The 21,344-nt window shown below is 57.3% G+C and overlaps 2 protein-coding genes across 6 annotated transcripts in view; one reads left to right on the top strand and one right to left on the bottom strand.

The window, feature by feature from the left end:
• Positions 1–4,296, top strand: part of CRYBG3 (crystallin beta-gamma domain containing 3) — a 103,579-nt gene extending 99,283 nt beyond the window's left edge. For both annotated transcript variants that reach the window (XM_041765867.1, XM_041765879.1), the window contains exons 20-22: positions 849–1,007; positions 1,809–1,968; positions 2,667–4,296. In XM_041765867.1, coding sequence (XP_041621801.1) covers positions 849–1,007; positions 1,809–1,968; positions 2,667–2,755 — 408 coding nt within the window. In that variant the 3' untranslated portion in view covers positions 2,756–4,296. The remainder of the gene's footprint in view (positions 1–848; positions 1,008–1,808; positions 1,969–2,666) is intronic.
• RIOX2 (ribosomal oxygenase 2) lies at positions 4,222–20,761 on the bottom strand. Of its 4 annotated transcripts, XM_041765912.1 has the most exons (10): positions 20,232–20,759; positions 15,579–15,698; positions 14,405–14,533; positions 9,948–10,051; positions 8,280–8,382; positions 7,767–7,938; positions 6,210–6,298; positions 5,593–5,594; positions 5,036–5,152; positions 4,543–4,644 (listed from the first exon to the last, which is right to left on the bottom strand). In XM_041765912.1, exons 1-9 carry the CDS (start codon positions 20,661–20,663, stop codon positions 5,080–5,082), a joined length of 1,224 nt encoding a protein of 407 aa, XP_041621846.1. In that variant the 5' UTR covers positions 20,664–20,759; the 3' UTR covers positions 4,543–4,644; positions 5,036–5,079. The 4 variants fall into 4 exon arrangements, with proteins under 4 accessions (XP_041621829.1, XP_041621842.1, XP_041621838.1 ...); XM_041765895.1 differs by lacking the exon at positions 5,593–5,594 and having other exon boundaries at positions 4,222–4,644; positions 7,767–7,935; positions 20,232–20,761; XM_041765908.1 differs by lacking the exon at positions 5,593–5,594 and having other exon boundaries at positions 4,222–4,644; positions 5,036–5,122; positions 7,767–7,935.
• Positions 20,762–21,344: the final 583 nt, after the last annotated feature.

The raw sequence follows: 21,344 nt of genomic DNA, 5'->3' as shown, positions 1-21,344 counted from the left end.
GTAAACTTCAGGTCACCATTGTACCTTCTTAGAGGGCTCCTCCGGTTATTAACCTGGACAGATAACACCGTGACCCAGCAAGCACAAGCACACGGCCTGTGACAGACACTGAGCTCTCAGTAAATACTGTTCCCCTTAGAGGCAAGTCCTAGATTTAATATTTTATTTGAAAACTTCATGTATGTATTCCAGGGCCAGGGGATAAAGTTCTTTGTTACCCAATTTTGGAATGCCTATGCAGTGATTAGACATACGTGGCCTCTTCCCTGGAAGAAGTGTAAAGATCCACGGGGTTGAATGTAAACAGACACTACCACAGCTGCGCAGGCGCTCAGCCTACCTGGGTCCTCCGAGACCTCCCATCGTGGGCACTGGCCACGTAAGCATAGCTCAGCGTGTCTGGTTTCTGCAGTTTGCTGAGTTGTGTCTGTGGGTCAGCAGCGTCCTGCCCTCCTGCTCTTCCCTGTCTTCCCCCAGCACAGCGAGGACACGTGGTTCCTGAACGAAAACTCAGCAAGTCAGGAATGCTTCAACTGCCCCATGCCACGTGGCATTCCCGTGGAGGAAAGTTACCTTTCACCCTCACAAAAGGGCGTTTTTCAGAAAAGCACAATAGAGATTATTGTACAATGTAACGTTTGTGTTCAGTGATCTTAGGTCTGTCTGTAGAAAAATAGTAATTCACACATTCTGGCTAAAGGGAGGAAAGTGAAGGTGCCTGCATAAGCTACGTCCCGTCCCCTTTGCCTCTGAGCCTGCCTCTTTGGAAAGCTCAATTTCCTTTGGAAAGCTTGATTTCCAGATGCATAAGTCCCTTTTCCTAAATGGCTGTTTCTCGGCTGTCCCAGCCCGCAGTATACATCAGAATCAAGAACCGCGCCCAGGACGAGTATCTGACGGTCACTGGCAATGTTGCTGACACACGAGCCACATCGGTGTGCATTTCTCCCTACAGCGGGAAGACTACTCAGATCTGGCACTACTGTCGGGGACTCTTTAAATCCAAGGTAAGCGCCCCACTGACACTGTGTGCCCCACCTTTTGGACTTTTTTTCTTCTTCTGGAAACTAGAATCTTGCCAGATCAAATGGCAACAGAAAATAATGCAACACCCTAAAAACAGTATGATGCATGATTATATAAATACTGCCATGCATAATACTAAAGCTTTTAACTGAAATGGACTCGGGATTTTATCATATAGAAAGTTCAGTTTCCTGTTTGGAAGTAAACACTGAGCTCATGGACATCCTAAGTGCTGTTTTAAGACCAGAGACCACTCCCTGGATCCAATTAGACATCGTGCTGTTGTGACACATTCCTTACCTTGTGGCCCAGGTGCAATCAGCTGTGTCTGATTCTAAACATCTTGAAACTTTCACTTTTGGGGCACCTGGGTGGTCAATTGGTTAAGTGTCTGACTCCTGATTTCAGCTCCAGTCTTGATCTCAGGGTGGTAAGTTCAAGCCCCCTTGGGTGTGGAGCCTACTTGAAAACAAAGAAAGAATACCAAGCCCCATCTGATACATTTATGCTAACGGAGACTTAACATTCAGCTGTAACTCAGCAAACCTTCCGTTGACCTTCTGTGGTCAGGTGCAGGTGTCCTTTTAACAGACGTGCCTCTCCTTGGGTAGGTCTGTGTCTGGCCATCTCCTCCCCTCAGCCATAAAGACAACTTAAACAGCTGAAGTGATAGGCGTGCTGTGTAGTCTTCCTTTCCTAGACCAGAATCATGTTAAGAAGAGGGCCTCCATTCCCTTCAGTGCCGCTGACACAGAACTGCCAATTTGCTTCCTGACCTTTAGGCCAGTGACACTTGCCTGGACGTGATTGGCGGCCGGGACACCCCAGGAGCCAAAGTGGCTCTGTGGACGGAACACGGACAGTTCCAGCAGAAGTGGAGGCTGAACAGAAACGGAACCATCAGCTCCTATCTCAGTGATCAGCTGGTCCTCGATGTTAAAGGTGGGCCTCCGAAGAAACCCAGCGCTTTGTGTCCCTGGATAGACTTTTTAATTTCAAACCTCTCCCTCTTCCTCCTGGGTAAAAGAAATCCTGATTTATAAAAGAAATATTAAGTCATTTCTACTTACTCTTTTAATGAACAAAACAAGTAGCTACTCGGATCAAGGAGGGAAGGCCTCAGGACACTGAGAAGGTTTTTGTTTATCGGTACAGTTGTAAAATTCTCATTTGCTACATAAACTTGGAGGACAATTCTAAATGTAAAGCTTTACTAGCCATGAAGTGTCCCATTTCTTAGAAACTTCTTTTTGCTATTAACTGTTATAGTCCTTTAAGAGCCCTCACAAACTTTGTGGCAGATATTGTTCGAGCTTGTTTTGAATTGAGCAAAAACATTGGCTTAGTCACAGCCATGGTCAGTGGTCAGTGCGCAAACAGCACCCGACATCCTGCCCACGCTCTCCCAAGCACTGTGCTTCTCAGCATCGCTTTGCAGGTGCACACTGCTTTTGCAGTCAACTACCCTGCCCCCTGGGTCATCAGTCTGAGTCGTTCTAAGGTCTGATTTGAGGTTAGAGCAAAAGCTTATTTAAGCTCAGCTTCCCACTGGAAATGAAGTGTTAATCCACCACACGGTGGGCTGAACATTGTCAAGCACCCGTGTGAACAACTCTTTTCTTTTGGAATTTCCATTTTAGGAGGAAATTATTATGACAAGACTCATGTAATTGTAAATCAGCCTCTGGAGGGAGAAGAAACACAGAAATGGGACATTGAAATATTGTGAGAGCGTCTGCAACATCTCCAGAAAGAGCAGAGGAAGGAGGAACCCCACGCCCCAAGGAGAGGAAGCTACGCTGCTGCATCACTGAGCAGAATGAAGTTTTCCCCCAGCTTCCACGACCATTTCTCTTAACCATGGAAACACAAGTATTCTTGCCAGTTGTTTAGTGTTCCTGTGAAAAACACGTTCTGATTTCTGCAAAAGGTTCTGTTCCTGCTTGATCAGCTTTTGGTGAGCAAGTTCCAAGTGTGTTTTCTCTCCTGTCCACCAGGCCCCCGTCCTATTGCTGATGGCCCTTGTGGGACACTGGTGACTGTCATACCGCATTAGGTGTTCACATCCTAGGAGGTGGGGGTGTGGGTGCTAAGCACAGGGAGACGTTCCTTTAGGTCAAGTCATACTGTTGCAGGAAGAAGAATAAATTTTATAGCAATGCCTGAACACATATTTAATAGGGCCTCCTATAAGCTGCTGTATTCTGTTAAAGCCTCAGTGAAGAACCCTTTAAGGCATACCTAACCGACGCACCGTTAAGTATTATACTTGGAAGTGACCCCAGGGAAGGACCTCGGCTTCGTTGGGGAAAAAGGCTCAAGTGTTGGCATGTTATCTGTGGCCAAACTAAAGCACAAATAACCTTGTGACATCCTTGCTCTCCTTAACTGATGCCCTCCTGGGTGACTCACCTGCCCTGGTGCCGAGACCTCCTCCTAGACGTTGCCAGATGTGCCCTCATGGAGTATTTAGTCAAATTTTTCTGTCTGCCCGAAGTAGTAAAGGGAAGTTTCAAATGTTTAATCAAAACCAAGAAGTATTTGAGCTCTGACTATATACCATTTTATTTAATGAAATGGCTGAAAACTCAGTTATTCATTTCCATTTGTAGGATATCACATAATCATTACCACCTTTAAAATTTATACAGTTCTTAAGTATTTTTCCCTCCTGAGTTGGTTTTAAACTTACATTGAGATAACTGTTCCCTTCATCCTGAACTTTTGCCAGAAAGCAGAAAACTTAATCTATTTTTATATAGAAAGATTAAATACTCCAGTGATATTTTTAAATATCAACCTATAAGCACTTTAGAATGTAAAATAACAGTGAATTGTTTAAACACAAAGACCCACTATTTTGAGCATTTTTTATAGAGACTTGGTCTTTCCATGTAAATACTGAAATTTTTTCTTTCAATCTCAGGCTCTTTGTCATCTCTGAAGCAGCATCTGTAAAAGTCCTGTATGCCCTAGATGTGAGCGCCCCTCACAGTGTGGCAGTATTTAATGAAACTTATGGGGGTAACTTTATTTTCAGGGGGGAGGGTTGTGTATACACAAAGGTATGTATGTATATTTTCATTGTAAAAAACCAATTTAAAAATTTTTCTTTGTGTTAATTGAAAGATTTTTGTAGAGCCAATGAAGCTCTTTAAAGTTGTTTCTTCCAAAGAACAAAGCCAGGTAACAACATTTAAATTTCAGTGATACATTTATTGGAGCTGTGCCTTTTCTATCACACTGGATTAAAGGAGTTTGTCGAGAGTACGGTTTTGTTGGTCTCATCTTTCTTCTGTGCGCCTGCCTCCCAGAACCAGGCAGGTCTCACGTAAGGAAAGGTGTCATAGAACCATTCCCAGCTGCGGGCTCCAAGCACCAGGAGCTCCCTGGCACATAAATGTTTGCTCTTCTTTCCGCATGTGCGGCTGAGACGGTCACCGTGGTTCTGGGAAGGCCCTAGACTACCTGGATTAAGCATTCTGTCCAGAGGGATAACACCAGGTTTTCCTTTTCCTCATCTGTAGTTAGTTTCAGGTCCTTGACACAGATAGTCGAGTGGCCCCAGATTTGCTTCAGAGCATCCATATGTGATAAAGGAAAGCGGAGTCCGTGAGACTGAAAGAGGAGAAACTATTTAGTCAGGTGAGAAATGTTAAATGATATTTTCATAAAAACTTAGCCGGGTCTCAGTATATCAGTTTTTTATATCCTTACAAACCAGATGACTTACTAACTTTAACTTTGCCGATTCCCATATCCTAGTTTATATAATACGAAGCATTCCAAACCACTGATGCCTCATCTATTACACATTTCCTACAAGGCTACAGGTCCCAGCTTGTATCTTTTAAAGCCAGCAGACGTGTGTGTCTGTCACAGAACCGACTGGTGGATCATCGCTGTGCAGGGGCAGGGGCAGGGGCTCTGTCGAGTGTGTGAAACGTCAGCCCCCACTGCAGGCCCTAGCCATAACTCCCCAGGAAAGACCGGGTAGGTTGGAACAGACCTCTGTTTCCTCATTCCCCATCATGTGCAGCTCTCTCCTGTTCTTCAAGGAATGATAGATGTAAACCATCGTTTCCTGAGTTTCATCCTTAAAAAAACACACACACACACACACACACTATTGAGGTCAATATAGGAGGGTTTTCCCAAAATACACTTCAACACCAAGAATCTTTTTGGCACCGAGTTCGGATATATGGCACGAACTATGTAGACGGTGTACACACTCCTCAGGTCACTATTTGTATGTAAAACTGCTGGAACATCAGCAGAAACCTGGTTTGATGCAAAAGCAACCACTTAACAGATCGTCAGTGACTTAAGTTTCATTTAATCCACCAGCACTGGTTTCTTACGTCCAGAGTAGGACATTCCCAGTTACGCACAGGTTGGCAATTTGTGAGCACCATGGGGTGAAGATTACCTGAGAAATACCAGCTGTGGGATCTATCAAAACCTCCTAGAGTGGCTGCCCCAATAACATCTGCTTCCCCGTCCGTCTGTCCTGCACGGGGCGGTTTGGCATTCTGTGCAGGGCCCTCACCCGGTCCTTGTCACCACTTAGATAAGGTCAGAGACAAATACACGAGTGTATGCGCAGCATTAACGCTGTGACAGTCGGGTGGTGGACACATCTAGCTGCCCCCGCTCTTGTCCCCTCGAGTCCTTCATGGACTTCCTCCCAGGACAGTTCCCAGAGTCCTTGGGACGATACAGGGAACTTCAGTAACAAACAGGGGAGCTGCAACCCAGACCAGAGGAAGCCCAGGAATGGATGATTGCTGGCAGTTTTCCCATGAGCCCAGGATCGGATCAGGAAGCCAGCCTTGAGCAGCAGGGGGCTAGGGGACAAGGTCACAGAATACAAATGGGAAACAACTGTTCTCCTCCATGATCTAGAAGACAGAGTTTTTGAGAAGGAGCATCAACAAAACCACAAGTCATGACAGACTGGGCAGCGTAGAGGACAGGAGGGGTGTGAGCGAGCGAGAGCAGTGCGGCCCGGGCCGGAGGCTCACCACGGGGGAGGCGGGGCGGGAATCTGGGATGAAGCCAGCCCTGGGGGCCAGCAGCTCCAGCAGAGATCCGGGCACCGTGGCCTGCAGTCCGGGCGCTAGGTTAGGAGAATGGATGGCCGCGGGGTGGGGGGAGCCACCTCCGCTCCGGGTACTCACAGACTGATTCTGATCCGGTCCCACTGTGAGGACGCTGTAGTCTTTGAACTGCAGCCTCACCGTGCTGTCCAGCCTTGGCACCCGTCCACCTGGGAGACCCAGAGAGCTGGGCTCAAACTTGTGTGCGGGTGAACCCCACGTGGGGTGCCCTCTAACTCAGGCGTCAGCTCCCCCGTATCTATGCTCCTACAGCACAGCTTAGGTGCTGCGGCACTCACTGAGATCGTGCAGACGTGTGACAAAGCACAGGTGCAGTCCGTGCATCAGGTAGGACATGCGCCCGGGGAGCCCACAGCTGTGCCCGCAGCTGTGCCCGCCGCCGCGCCCTCTGCGCCCAGCACTCACTCCCTCTAGCCGCCAGCTGACCCCAGCTCTACACGCAGACCCTGGACGCACCGACCACCTGACTTCAAACCGCACCCTCTACCCAGGACTAGTGTGATCACAGCAACTCCATCCGTGCAGGTCAAGCGTCGTGTCACAAAAGCCACCTAATAAAGTTCCCAAGAAGAAGTCTTTTGCAAGGTGGATTTAACTTTGTAGAAAAGCAGCCAGTAACGGTGGACCCCCTCACAGGGTCAGCGCTGAGGGGACGCGGCGCCGCTGACTACAGGACAGCCGAACACTGTCCTCACGATCGCGGTACGTGCTGGGGAGGGTCTGCTATTCGGAAACAAATCCGAACCTTCCCCCCGACGGTCACACTGAGACCAACTGGAATCAGTGCTGGATGGAGGGGACCCGACCGTCCGTGGCGCTCCCCCACCGGAAGTACGGCTTCCACGAACGTGAGTAAAAAAGACACTCGGCGCCGGGCTGGCGCGGCCGCGTCTCACTGTCCTGAGCAGATGATTCCGCAGAAAGCCATAGGGACACACAGCCACCCCGTAAGCACGTCAGGACTGCGGCAAAGGCGAGAACGTTGTCCGAACGTCAGAAACGGCCAGCTGGCCCCGCCTGCAGGTCTCTGCCTGCTCCGGCCTTCCTAACCGCACACTCAGCCCGCCGCGCTCCTCCTGCCCACGGGAGACCCAGCCACACTCCCCATTTTCTGCCCGCGTCCATGCCGGATGCCGGTGCAGAGACCTGCTTTCTCAAGCTTCCTGAAAAATCCCCTATTCAGGCCTGACCCCTCCAAATGCTTCCAACACTGTCACTGAGCTGGCCCAGGATCCCCCACGCCGCGTGGTCCTCCCCGCTGCAGCAAGTCCCACTGCAGAGCGCTGCGCTGACGGTCCGCCGTCACCACTGTCCAGAAGGGTTAGGCCGTGGGCAGCCTACCTACACAGGTCACAGAGTGTTCGCGGGGACTTGGGAAAGCTTGGTGACAACCTGGGCGTTTTTACATGTCACCTGCTGATGGCAAAGGCTGGCCCATCCCTCCAGTATTCAGTGTGCCCGTGACACACCCACGATGCAGGGCGCCTGGAGCTGTAGCAGGTGCCACCCGGGCACGCCACACACACGCAGGTGCACGTGCTTCCCGCCTTCCACCTGCCCAACAGGAGCCCACCCAGGAAAGCCCCCGACTGCCTAGAAGAAAAGCACGAGCCCCACCTGGCGTTGAAAGCTCTGCTCCGTCTCCCACGTGGTAGGGGGGGAGCCTGTGGGTGACAAAGTCCTTCTTCATGCCCCCTGCCAGCAGCGCTCCGGTGCCCTCCAGCCGGTCGGCCAGCGTCCTCAGGAGGCCGCCTAACCTCCTCCTCGCCGCAGCCGTGCCTTCCACCTGCTGGAAACATGGACCTGAGCGCTTCCTGCCCAGGCCGGGCCCAGCAGGGCCGGAGCGACCACCAGGTCTCCAGGGGCGCCCCCTCCCCGGCCACATGGCTCCTCCATTCAGCCAGCGTTCCCACCGGCCCTGCCACCGGGCGGGACATCTGGAAGGGGGCGACACCTGGAAGGGGGTGCTGCACCGGCTCTGGGTCCACACCCTCCAGCCCTGCACTCAGCCCGGGCAGACCCGCGAGACTCACAGGAGGGACCACCCTGGGAGCACCCAGGCAGGCGCTGCTGGCGCTGGCCCTGGCCCCACGGCCCCCCCACCCAGACCCTCACCAGGATGACCCTTACCAGGAGCAGCTGCCGGGGGATGCCGGCCCGGAGCGCCACGTCTTCCTTCACCGCATCAAACACAAGCCCCGAAACCGTGTCCAAAAGGCAGTCTCCCCAGGAACTGGAAGGGGCAGGAGGAAGGGGCAGGAGAAAGGGGCCCAGGAAATCCCGGGGGATTTTGTGCCCCCACCGCTCCCCCGCCCCCGAACATGCAGCTCGGGGGGCGCCCCCACACGTCCCCCGGGCTGTCAGGGAGGAAGGTCAGGGCCTAACTTAGGGTTTGTGATGGAAGGTGGGCTTTGTGGGTGGTGCTCGCACCTTGGCCTGCAGCAGGTCACCGCTCAGAGCCGCTCCGGGGAACGCGGGGTCCTGGGCACCGCCCCTTGGGGGTTGGTGACGCCTTCCCTGTGCCCCAGTCCCCCCAGCAGGGCAGTGCCCCCGGGGAACGACCCAACGGCTGTAAGTTCCAAGCCTCCCCACATGCGCTTGTCCAGCTTGGCGGCAGCTGCTGGGAGGACCCCAGTCTGCGTTGGGGGGGGGTGGGGTCCGAGTCCCCGGCGCTACTACTGGGGTCTGCCTTCCCTGTGCCACGTGCAGCGGGTGACGGCCCCTGCCCTCCCGTCGCCCTTTGGACGTGTGGAAACCCGCCCTGGGCGGCAGGTCAGCCAACACCTGTGCCCCCCCATCCCTGCAGAAGCCACACCCACCTTGCAGGTGTGGTCCCCTGGGGGGACCAGGACCAGGACCTGCCCGGGCCTGGCTGGCAGCCCGATCCTGGGGCCTCCCGCTGGCCAGCGTGAGCCTCTGCCACGGGACCCGCTTCGTCCCACGGCTGCTCCCTCAGGCGCCTCCCCTCCTACCGCCAGGGGCACAGGGCACGTCCCCCAGAGCCCGGGGCCCCTGCCTGCAGGCCCAGCACCCACACGGGCTCTGGCGCCTTCCCAACGGGCAGCCCCAGGGGACCCGGCGAGGTCGCTGCCAGGGGGAAGTCTCGGGGAGGTGCCACCGCCCAGGCCTGCAGGCCGCCCCCCTCCCCGATGCGGAACCGGGTTCCAGCACCTGCGCTCTCAGGGCCCGCGGCTCCAGACTTCCTTTCCCACGTCATTTCATGAACTTGTAATAAAAAGTGGAAACCGGGATGCCTGGGTCGCTCAGGGCGTGATCCCGGGTTCTGGGATGGAGTCCCACAGGGAGCCTGCCTCTCCCTCTGCCTCTGTGTGTCTCTCATGAATAAATAAAATTAAAAAAATTTTTTTACAGTGGAAACCTTAACAAAGATCCAGAGGTCGCGGGGGAGACAGGTCCTGCGTGGGGTGATGAAACTGCTGGAACACACAGTGCTGGCGGCTGCCCAGCGGTATGAACACAACTAGTGTCACCAAACTGTGGACTTAAAAATGGTGAAAGTGGAATATTCTCTTAAGTCTTTGACTGCAATTAAAAAAAAACACCTTTAGAGAGCGAGCGAGCACAGGCGCAGGCGGAGTCACTAAGGCGCGGCTGTGGTCCCTCGGCCCAGGCTGGGGGAGCCTCGCTGGGCCACCCCCAAGGCTCCCGATGTTCCCGCAGGTGTCCCTGCAGGGTGTCCCGGGGGGCGCGGGCACGACCCGGAGGGCTCCAAGGCTGCCAGGGGCCTGAGAGAAGAACCCCGAGGGGGATCGGGGATCTGGGGGGCGGGCGGCTTACCTGTTCTGGTAGGTGCTGATGGTCACATGGGTAGAGTGCGCCAGCCCCGGAGGGACGTCCGCCTGGTGAACCGTCCCCCTGGGGAAGTACAGGACATCTCCCGGCTGAGGGGGGACACACGGGGTTGGGGTGAGCGGGGAAGGCGCCTGCTCAGCCCTCACAGTCTTCTGGAGACCCGAAGCAGGCTCCGAGGGTCGGGCCGCATCTAGAACCTGCCGCCACGCAACCCTGGGGGGCTGGTCACTGCGAGCCCCCAGTCTGCACAGGGTCGGGGACCCGAAGTCACTTGCTTGCCTCACTGGCTGAGACCAGGTGCAGGTGAATCTGGGCCCCCACCCACGGATCGGGGTGACAACCCCGACGCCCTGCGCCCCCTCCGGCAGCACCCGGGTGCTGCCACCGGCTGGCTAGGGGCCCCAGGAAATCAGGGAGCCCCCGAAGCCTCAGTCCCCTCCCCTGCGAAACGGAGGCCAGGGCCTGACACAGGATCACGGGCCAGGCCACGTGCAGAGGCCAGTGCAGAGGTCCAGACCGCGCCCGCAGGTGGTCTCCCGGACAGACGGATGGACGAACCATGTGACCCTGCGTGGGCCATCAGTCGCACCCTTGGGCGGGTGAACCTCCTCCACCCGTCCTCGTGTCGCCCCAGCCATGAGGCGACACAAACCTCACCCCTCAACCACTCCTGAAGCTGCCACCTCCCTGTCCCCCAGTGCAAAACACCAACGGCGGCACCGCGAGCACGGGTCCCCCGCACAGCTCAACACGTAGATTGAGAACAAAACAAACCACCTTGGGACCCCTGGGCGGCTCAGCGGTTGGGCGCCTGCCTTCCATTCAGGTCGTGACCCTGAGATCCGGGATCGAGTCCCAGGTCAGGCTCCCTGTAGGGGAGGGCACTGGGTCTGTCTACCTGTGCCTCTGCCTCTCTCAGTCTCATGAATAAATAAATAAATCTTTGAAAAAAAAAAAAAAAAGCACCTTTTCTCAACGTTAAGATTTTCCTTAAACCAGGATTAAGTATATTCTTGAGCGCTTTCCGGGGGCTCCCTCATCCTGGACCCCTGGACGGCGCCAGACTGACAGGGACGGAGCTTCAGGGAAATGCTCTGCCCCCAGTTATGCCCACTAAGCCTTGGGCACCACCCGCTACAGGGAGCTTCATGCACTCATGGGTTCCTACCGCACCATCGGATCAGCCCCCCACCCCCGCCAGGCACAGGCACCCGTGCTGGGCACAGAGCCCCCAGCAAGAAGCAAAGGCCTATCTGTGGTTTATGGGAGACGAGAGCAAACAGGAGGAGACGCCAGTCGAGGCAGACACAGCGTGAATGAGTAAGGTCAGGTGGTGGGAAATGCACAAGGGCAAAAGAAAAAGGAGGAGGAGAGGAAAGGAGCACGGGAAGGTGTGGGGGGCAGGGTGTGCCTGGGGCAGGAGGGCGACACTCAAATCGCACTGGGCTATACTCCCCTGAGCTGAGGCCTCAGGCAGGAGCTCCCAGCCCTGCGACCAACCCCCAACCCGGCAGCAAGGATTCCAGGCAGAGGGAAGAGCGTGCAAAGGCCCTGAGGTGGGAAACAGGCTGACATACTTGAGAAGCCTCGGTCAGTGCGAAGGAGGGGGAGGCGGGAAGGCAGCGGAGGGGCCACAGGACGGGCCTCTGCGCTGTTTGAAGGCCTTTGGCTTTTATTCTGGATTTCGGGGACCGCCACCGGGGATCCAGGTGGAGGGACAGGGCACAGCTGCGTCGCAGTGTGCAGCGGGGGAACCACCGGGAGGCTCGGGCACAGACCCACATCCAAGGGCTCTGTCCCCAACAGGAGGAGATGGTGACACATTTACAGGGCAGGAAGCTGGGGCAGGAAATGGCAGTTTCGGAATATTCCACTTGCAGTTCCCTGTACCTTGTTCCTGGAGACATTAAGTCAGCAGCCGGACCTGAGTTTCGGGTGTAGAGGCGCAGGGGGAGACCAGGCACAGCACTGAGACCACGTCAGGGACAGGGAACTAACCCCCATGGGTGGGGGGGGTGGCTGGGGACACCAAGCTGCTGGGAGGGAACCCAGGGAGGGTTCTGGGGGGGGGGGGGGGGGGGAGGAAGCTGCTGGGCCTGGAGCCAAGGGCAGGAGAGAAGCGTAGCCACCGTGGCAGATGTGGGAAGCCGGAGCGTCCTCACCGGGGGCCCCTGTGAATCTTCAGGACACTGGACAACTGGCAAGGAGGGCGAGGCCTCCGGACCATCGGCGGGTACAGTGGGATCAGGGGGCCCCTAGTGGAGAGGGGACCAGTGGAGGGAAGCGGACCGGGCGGCGGGAGGCAGCTTGGGCACAGGCCTTGCAGCTGAAAGAAGGGCCCGAGCGCAGCCGGAGGCAGGTCCCCTGCGCCTGGGAGGAGCCGCCCAGTCACCTGGGCCGTGTCCGGGCACCCCGTGTCCTGCCCACCCGGGGGGCCCCGCTGCCTGTGCCCGCCCAGGCCCTGAATCTGTGGGCCACTGAGCCCAGCAGGAAGTAGGCCACCTGGAGCCCCCTCCTCCCGCATTTAACTTTTCTTGAAAGATCTTCCCCAGGGTGGAGGGAGCCCTTAGGAGCACGCGGGGTGGGGGTGGGGGGGTGAGGAGAAGCGTCCCTGGACCCCAGGGCCCGCTCACAGCCTAGGCGGGGGCACCTTCAGCACCAGCCTGTGCCCCTCAGCACGGCCTTTTGGACTCTCGCAGCCCACAGGGACCACGACCCTGGTCCACACGGGGGACACAGAGATGAATAAGCTGCGGACAACAGCAGCGGTGAGGGGGCAGCAGCAGCGGTGAGGGGGCAGCAGTAGCAGCGTCCCAGGCCACTTGGTGCGGCCGCCGCAGGAGCCTGGGGCCCTGACCCCATGCCCTGACCCCGCGCTCTGACCCGGTGCCCTGACCCTGCGTCCTGACCCCGTGCCCTGATCCTGGTGCCCTGATCCCGGTGCCCTGGATCCTGGTGCCCTGACCCGGGGCCTTGACCTGGTGCCCTGCCCGTCATGGTGGCCTCTGTGCCCACCGCGCCCACCCTGCCATAGGGCCTGGGGCCTGAGCTCCCCTGACTTACACCCCGGGGTCCACACAGGGGCCAGGTGGGGCAGAGGTGACAGGCCGCGGCCTATCCTCCTCCGGGGAACCCAGGGCTGCTGGAATGTGGTGAGATGAGGATGGGCGTCGCCCCCCCCAGCTGTCCCCGCACCCCTGGCAGAAGCACAGCACCCACACCTGCAGGTCACCCCCCTCCCAGACCAAGACCAACCCCGAAGGAGGCAGGAGGCCAGGCCCCGGCGAGGGACAGCCATGGCCCCGGGCACCACGGATGCCTCAGCTTTGGCCTGAAAAATCAACCGAGGGCCTAGGGATGGCGCTGCCCCAAGGCCGCGGGCTGCTGAGACCCTTCTGAGGCCCCGGGTCAACAGCTGCGGTCCCCGGTCATCCTAGGACAGGGCGTGTGGCCTGGGCGCATGCAGGCAGACAGGGACGCAGGCGGCTGTGGATCACGGACAAACCGGCGGCCACGGCACGTAGTTTCGGCCCACGAGCTGTAGTTTGCTGACCGCTGACCAAGACCTTAAAAACCGCGAGGGCTACCTTGACCCCATTTATTCAGACATCCTGTAACATGAACGAACACACGTCCTCAAGTAGGAGAGAGTTTGTCCCAGTCACAGGCAAGCAGGCAAAGTCCTTAAAGTCCAGAAAGTGCCTCACGACACCGAGTAACGTAACCAAGACGTAAGAAATGCAAAAATCGCTATTCGCAAGTACATCAGGTTGGAAGACTGCGTGGAATGGTGTCAGCTATTAGGTCTTAACATAAGGACCTGAATTCCAGGCCTGTTATCCCCACAGGGCGTTGTCCTCAGCACCCTCGCCTGCGCGGACGGCCACCCGACCCCCTGCACCATCGCTGCGAGCCAGCAAACCCAGCACACTCGAGCTCCCGGCTTCCCAGAGGAAGATTCCTTAACACCCAGCGCGATTACTGTTCTTTCCGGGGCCACCCTCGGGCGGATGGGGGGCTGCAGACCGAGTCTATGGTCTAATCAGGAGAATTTTACCAACGGAACAAGGGGGGGTCCCTGGCTGTGCTCGGCCTACGCAAGCGGCAGCCCAGCCCTGATGGCCGACTTGGACTTGGTGCAGCTGCCCGAGCCAACCCTTCCGCTTCTTCTCCAGAGAAGCCAGTGGTCAGTGGATTCAGAATCCATTCCTGTTGAACCCGGATTATACTTAGAGACGGGTTGCCTGGAAAACGCATCTCCCGTTTCCGCAGCTCCATTCTACAAGCACGGACACCAACTGCACTTCGGAAGCTGCAGGTGCTAAGGAGTGAGCGCCACGCTGCCCCGCACGTGCAGGCCCGCCCGCAGGGGCCACGGCCCAAGCACTGCACCCCAAGCCCCAGCCGGGCCCGGGAGCACCAGCCGAGAGGAAGTCGCATACCTTCAACGTGAACTCGTGGGCCGGCCTCCCGATCCGCTCCTCGGCCTCCACACTGTACTCCCGCGCCAGGGGCACGGTGGGGTGGTAGAGACGCCAGTGCTTCTGTCCCTCCAGCTGCAGGATGAAGACCTACGGGGAGCCGCGGGCCCGAGTGTCAGAGAGCTTCCCGACAACCACTGGGCACGGCGGTTCTAGAGGCCAACCCTCCCAGGGCTGAGGGGAATCCCAAATTTCAGATAAAAAATAAAAATGAGATCAGGGAGGGATGCATGTCACTCTACACTTAAATAAAAGTTGCCACGGCTGGTGTCCACTTTTAAAAACAGGTAATCGTGACCCCTGCTCCTGGGAGGAAATTCTCTCTCTTCAGTGTAATAAAACCTCATGGGGTTCCTTTGTCCCACCACCTCCTTCCATCGGACAGCTGACAGCCCAGAATCTCTGACGGAAAGGCCAAGTTTCAGATATTCCTCAGGGTCTAAAATCCCTAATATTGGCCTTGGCAGACAGGAAAACGTCAAGTTTTTTACTCTTAGTTTAGCCAAAGAGATTTTAAAGCTCTGTTTAAAATATTAAAAACAAAAACAAAAGGTTTTGGCAACATATTGGTATCAAGTTGCTTTCAAAGGGGGAAAAAGGGGCTTTTGACTAATAACTGTGTTTGTGACCTTTTATTAGCATAAACATAAAATGATGAAACACCCGAGCCAAAGAGTTAACTTGCTTGGCAGCCACACGAGGCTGAATCCACAGCTGTCAAGGTGCCCGCGCTCAAGTACACCGTGACCTTCATTCAAGCTGCCCCAAGATATTCACAAACGGAAAAAATTATCTATTTTTGGCAGCTCCAGAAAAAAGGACCAAGTGAAAGCAGATGTAAAGATTACTTGTGACCTCACTTTCCTAAAGCCCTTACGTTACGACTTCAAGAAAAAGCCAATCATGGCCTTCTGCAGACCAAGTCAATCAACACCTGCTTCGTGGAAATGTGTAGCTCTCCGGGGAAGGCTGGAAACCAGGTCTCCCCTTTGAGGATGAGCAGGAAACCACCTGGCGGGACTAATCAGTCCCAACACCTGGGTGAGGTCAGGATCTCCGGGACCACACAGCAGGGACAGGGCGTCGAACTGAACCCCGATCTATCCAGAGGGGCACAGCGCCTCCCTCCTCTTACCTCGACGTCATCGTAATGCGGCGGGAGGCCCTGGGACCCGGCAGGGGTTATGTACACATTGGAGCCAACCAAGGAGCCGAAGTAGCATTCCAGCTTCTCCTGGATCCTCCAAAGCTCATCCTGAAAGAGAAAGAACAGAAAGAAGTAGGGAGAGGACATGAAAGACACCTCAGAAACCAGGGGAAGCGCGTGCTGCCTTGGAGCGAGCCTTCGCTGCACAGCAGCCATGTTCCAGGCCACATTCCAGGCCCCGGGAACTCTGCGGCAGAGCCGGCACCTCTGCCCTCAGGAAGCTTCCAGCCCAGCGCCGAGCACCACAGAAAACCCAGGGATCAGCCGCGTAGGGTGTGAAGCAAGGCAATGACCCGAGCGAATTCACGTTTCTGAACGCTCACTGGGGCTCAGGCGTGGAGAAGGGGCCTGGAGCAAAGCGAGGGATCAGTGGGAGGCCGGAAGCCCAGGTGAGGGGTGGCCAGGGCGGTGGGGGAACAGGGCTCAGCCAAGCAGCCTGAGTACATGGGGGGGTTGGAGTGTCGACAGGGGCAGGGACACTTGGCCTGGGCGGTTGGTCCAGGCCTGGTTCACTTACTGAAATGGGGGGGCCTTGTTAGAGAACAAGTTGTTTACAGGGTGAGGGGTGCAAGGGGAGCTCTAGAGTAGTTCCTCAGGTTGGGGGAGGTAGGATCGCAGGGGAGGGGAGGGGCACAGGCCGCAGGCCCATGAGCACCCCTTCCCTGCCAGGCCGCACCTCTGGTTGCTGGTTATATGCCCTGGTCACAGGGCGCAGGGTCACAACGTCTGCTGTCTGGACGAGGAACCCGAAGCAGGGGAGCACGCGGCTAATGGGGCTCTCTGTGGCCTCTTTGGGAATCATGTTAAAGAAAATGCGAGTCACCCACGAGGACACTAACGGGTTTTATAGACGCTCAGTCTGCAGTACAGGAACGCACGGCACCTGCCACACACAAGTACGGAAGCAGATCTTTAAAAATGTGCCCAGGAGGGACGCCTGGGTGACTCAGTGGTTGAGCGTCTGCCTTCGGCTCAGGGCCTGATCCCGGGGTCCAGGGATGGAGTCCCACATCGGGCTCCCCGCAGGAGCCTGCTTCTCCCTCTGCCTGTGACCCTGCCTCACTCTGTGTGTCTCTCAGGAATAAATAAAATCTTTAAAAAATAAAAATAAACAAATTAAATAAATACATAAATAAATAAATAAATAGACAAAATGTGCCGAGGAAACCGATGACCAACGAGCCTGGGACTCAGTCGTTCCATTTAACTGGAGAAGGGTCTACGGTCTTCAAGGTATTATCAGGGGGCAGGATGGGGGGGTGAAGGCAGCGCTGGGAGACACGCTGGGGGGACTCCGGGGCTACTCCAGCGGGGTCGCGGCCTGCTTGCGCTTCACAGGGGAAGAACATTCCCTGGCTTCCAAGCAGCCGCACGGGGTCGGGCACGCCCCAGGGAGGGACCGCGGTGCGATAGGCGGTGCCACCCGCGGCGCCCTCGCGTGTGCTGTGGGACCCGGGCCAGCAGCGGCGCAGGGCTTCTCCTGCTGGGGCCGAGGTGCCCCGGGGCTCCCAGCTCAGGCCTCCGGGGCCGCCGCTACCCAGCTTCTCGTCCAGCTTCTCGTCCGTCCCGACCCCGGGCTTCGGAGGCTGCCGCGCACAGCCGGGCGGGAAGAGCAGAGGTCGGCCCACCCCGCCCCAAGCCGGTGACAGACAGAATGACTTCAGCTCTTTCTTTGTGAGATGAGGCCTGGGCCAGGGACCCGTGGGGCGCAGCGCAGAGCGACCTCCGTGAAGCGCACGGGGACCCCGGGCTCAGGCCCGCGCGGGGCTCCTAGGGCCGCTGCCCACAGTGCGGGGTGCCAAGGAGCCCCCAGGGCAGTGCCCGGGCGCAGCCTCCCTCCCGCCCCGCCACTGAAATCAGACCTGGCCCGACTGCCAGGACCCGAAGCCGGGGGCAGCTACGGAGAGGCCGAAACTGGCCGAGGCTGCGCTACGTTTCCATCACTGTCTTTAAGAGTCGGTAGGAAAACACCTCGAATTTGGAGTCGGAAGTCCTTACTTGGCAGCAGGGACAAGTCACAGCTCCAACCTCCAGCTTGTTCACCTGTGACACCGAGACCGCAAGGAGCGCCCTCCTTCACGTGTCTCTGGGAAGGTTCCAAAGTGGGGCACCCGCAGTTTGCAGTTCGTGGGCTCAGGTCACGACCTCCGGCTCCGGATGAAGCTCTGTGCTCCGTGGGGGGCCTGCGGGGGGGGGACCCTCCCCCTGCTCAGGGGCCCCCCTACCCCTGTTCCAGGGCCCCCTTCCCCTGCTCAGCCCCCCTCCCCCTGCTCATGCTCTCAAATACATAATAATAATAAAAAGAAGGTTCAAAAGTGAGCACAGGTGTATTTGGTAAATTCACCCAGACCTGATGTATGGCCTATCCCGAGGTGGGGAGCAGCTTCCGGCTCCCTGATCACCTCCTTATTTGCTTCCAGACCAACCAGAACAGGCTGTGCCATTCTGAGCCCCAGTAAACAAGGCACCCCGTACTCTGGCCCTGGCGAACTGCCTCAAGGCTTCTTCCATCGTGATGCTGATATGCACCTTCCTTTAAAAAAAAAAAAATTTCTTTATTCATGAGAGACACAGAGAGAGAGGCAGAGACACAGACAGAGGGAGTGTGCCTCTCCCTGTGGGGAGCCAGATCCGGACCGATCCCTGGGCCCAGGATCAGGACCTGAGCCAAAGGCAGATGCTCAACCCCTGAGCCCCCCAGGTGTCCTGATATGCACGTTCCTAAACACACACACAGAGACACCACAAAACCTCCTAATAAAAGATTTAGAGCCCAGCACCCCCTGTGAGGGGGGTGAGCCCCTACAGCTGTTCCAGGTCTCTCAAGTGGTGAAAGAAAACAAGCAGGGTGCATCCCAGTCTACCGGGGGGCTGTGTTTAGACTGAGAAAGCTCTCCCTTCCCTTTCACAAACCCCGCCAGAGAGCGGAGTCAACAGGGCAAAGGAAATACATTTTTGTCCACCGGGAATCAGAGAGGAGAAGCGCGCGGCACTTAGAGGCGTACAGGGAGAGGCCCAAGATGATGCCAAAGCCCAGAGATGACAGCCACCAAGGACAGCACACGTAAGCCAAATAACTTTCTACTGCTTTGTGACCAAATTACATATAATTAACTTCCCTGACCTTTTCTGCTCATAGTTACTAGGTGCCTAACACCCACTTTTTAAAAAAGTGCTGCTTCACATCAAGGACTGGCTCAGAGACAAGCACTGTGGTGTCCATAGTTCCCGAGTTCAAATCATGACTTGGTCTGGCAAGTTATTTATAAATTCCTTTTGGGTGTTTGGGCCAAATGGTTAGCATTCCCGAGACATTTCAGCTTCTTGTGACTGCATGAGGGGAACTGTGTGGCATCGGGACTTGTCCCGAGACATCTAGGAGTACTTCCACTGTATTCAGAGGACAAATGGGTTTGAGATCCCTTAGACCAGAGAGGAAAAGGCATTCGCCAGATTTGGCCAATGGCTCTAACAAAGTAACATTACTGGTAACTGACTGATGGCCAAGTCCCAGCGCCCCCACACAGCCAGAATCGGCACCAGAGAAGCCCATGAGCCGCTGTTCCCCCTCACGTGCCGCCACCCTGGCTCATGACAGGGGATTTCTGAACTCACAACAGGCCCTCAGCTGTTCCGGGCCACCCGTCAGGTGGAGCTCTCAGACGTCTACAGAAGCAAACAAGTGAAGATTGCATTTTACGAAGCAGGAACTGAGCACAGAGGAGGCCAATTATTTCTTGAGTGCTAAGCTCTGATGTAGAAAAAATACAAAGGGGGATCCCTGGGTGGCGCAGCGGTTTGGCGCCTGCCTTTGGCCCAGGGCGCGATCCTGGAGACCCGGGATCGAATCCCACGTCGGGCTTCCGGTGCGTGGAGCCTGCTTCTCCCTCTGCCTGTGTCTCTGCCTCTCTCTATCTCTCTGTGACTATCATAAATAAACTAAAAATAAAAAAAAAAATTTAAAAAAAAAAAAAAAAGAAAGAAAGAAAAAATACAAAGGTAGCCAGTCTCCCAGACCTGCACGCGGAGGCCGCCTGCCACCTGCGACCGCCCCCCCAGAGCAGGCCCAGGGCCCCATCATGCTACCCCGCGGCTGTTCACAGGGGTGGCCGCTCTTTCTGGGGCCTCATCTGATCACCCTCTGACGCCTCTACTTAGCTCGATGTAAGCAGTAAAGGGAAGCAGCTTCAAGAAGAAAATGAGCACCTGACGCTGCCAGGCCTTAAATCGTAGTAACAGGACAAACCAAACAGAAACGTCCACTGCACAGCGAGGCATCACCGCCCCACAGGACACGCTCCCCGAGGGCTGCTGTTACTCTGTAAACCTGCCACGTAGTTTTTGTCGCGTGAGGACTCCCAGCCATGTCCCCGAGTTGCTGGGTGATCCAAAGGGCGCAGCCGAGACCGCACAGGGCGTCCTAGCTTGGAACCGCCTCCAGAGCGAACAGGCAGGGGAACCACCAGGCGGGCGGCCTCACCCCCACGCCCCGGCGGCCTCACCCCCACGCCCCGGCGGCCTCACCCCCACGGCCCCGGCCCACTGCCCTCGCCCAGCCACGCGGCGACCCCGAGCCGTTACCTTAAATCTCTGAGGTTGGTGAAACTGAATCGTCGCCCTTCTCTGATCCAGATCTTTCCTCAGCTGGAGGAAGTGCACTCTGCCGTCTTTATTGAAGACCTTCTTCTTCCCCTTGACGCACCGGCAGACGTTGACGTCTCGTCCGTAGAGCAGGCCGCGGCCGCACAGACTCTTGAGGTCCGACAGCCTGAACAGCGCCTGGTAGTAGGCCGCCACCGCCGGGTCGTCCCTCCGCAGGACAAGGGGCTGCTTCTCCCAGAACTCCCTGAAAAAGGCCTCGGGCTCCACGGGCGCGATCAGGCTTCCAAACAGAAGGCTGGGGCTGGCGAAGTTCAGGGGGCAGGCGGGTCCGCCGGCCGCAGCCTTCGCCCGCTTACAGGGCCCGGGCCCCTGGTCCGACCCACGCCCCGGGGGCTCGGCTGCCTTCGGCATCGCTGGGGGGGACACTGGGGGGGGGACGCTGCGGGGGACGCTGGGGGGGACGCTGCGGGGGACGCTGGGGGGGACGCTGGGGGGACGCTGCGGGGGACGCTGGCAGGGACGCTGGGGGGGACGCTGCGGGGGACGCTGCGGGGGACGCTGGCCGGGACGCTGGGGGGGACGCTGGGGGGGACGCTGCGGGGGACGCTGGCCGGGACGCTGGCCGGGACGCTGGCCGGGACGCTGGGGGGGACGCTGGGGGGGACGCTGCGGGGGACGCTGGCCGGGACGCTGGCCGGGACGCTGGCCGGGACACACGGGCTGCGGGGGGGCAGCCGCAGCGTGAGGTTCCCGGGGGCCGGGGGGCAGCGCACTGCGGTCCCCGCCCCTCCCCCGAGTCCCCCACACCACCCCTGGGTCCCCGAGGCCCCCACCCCTCCCCCGGGTCCCCGAGGCCCTCCCCTTCCCCCCGCCCCCGGTTCCCAAGGCCCCCACCCGTCCCCGAGGCCCCCCCTTCCCCCGGGGTCCGTGCCCCCCCCAGGACGTGACATCTCCCGAGGCAGGATTCGGGCCCCACGGGCACTCGGATCACGTCCTCCCCCAGCTCCCGACAGCACAGCACCGGGACTCGCAGTTATCGGGGTACCCGGAGCCCAAAGGCAGGGGCCCCGCCGCCTCGGCAGGTCCTACTGA

This window comes from Vulpes lagopus, chromosome 1 (assembly GCF_018345385.1).
Source record: "Vulpes lagopus strain Blue_001 chromosome 1, ASM1834538v1, whole genome shotgun sequence".
NCBI classification, from domain to species: Eukaryota; Metazoa; Chordata; class Mammalia; order Carnivora; family Canidae; genus Vulpes; species Vulpes lagopus.
Note: the sequence above shows the minus strand (reverse complement) of the source record. Positions and strands in the feature narration are given on the sequence as shown.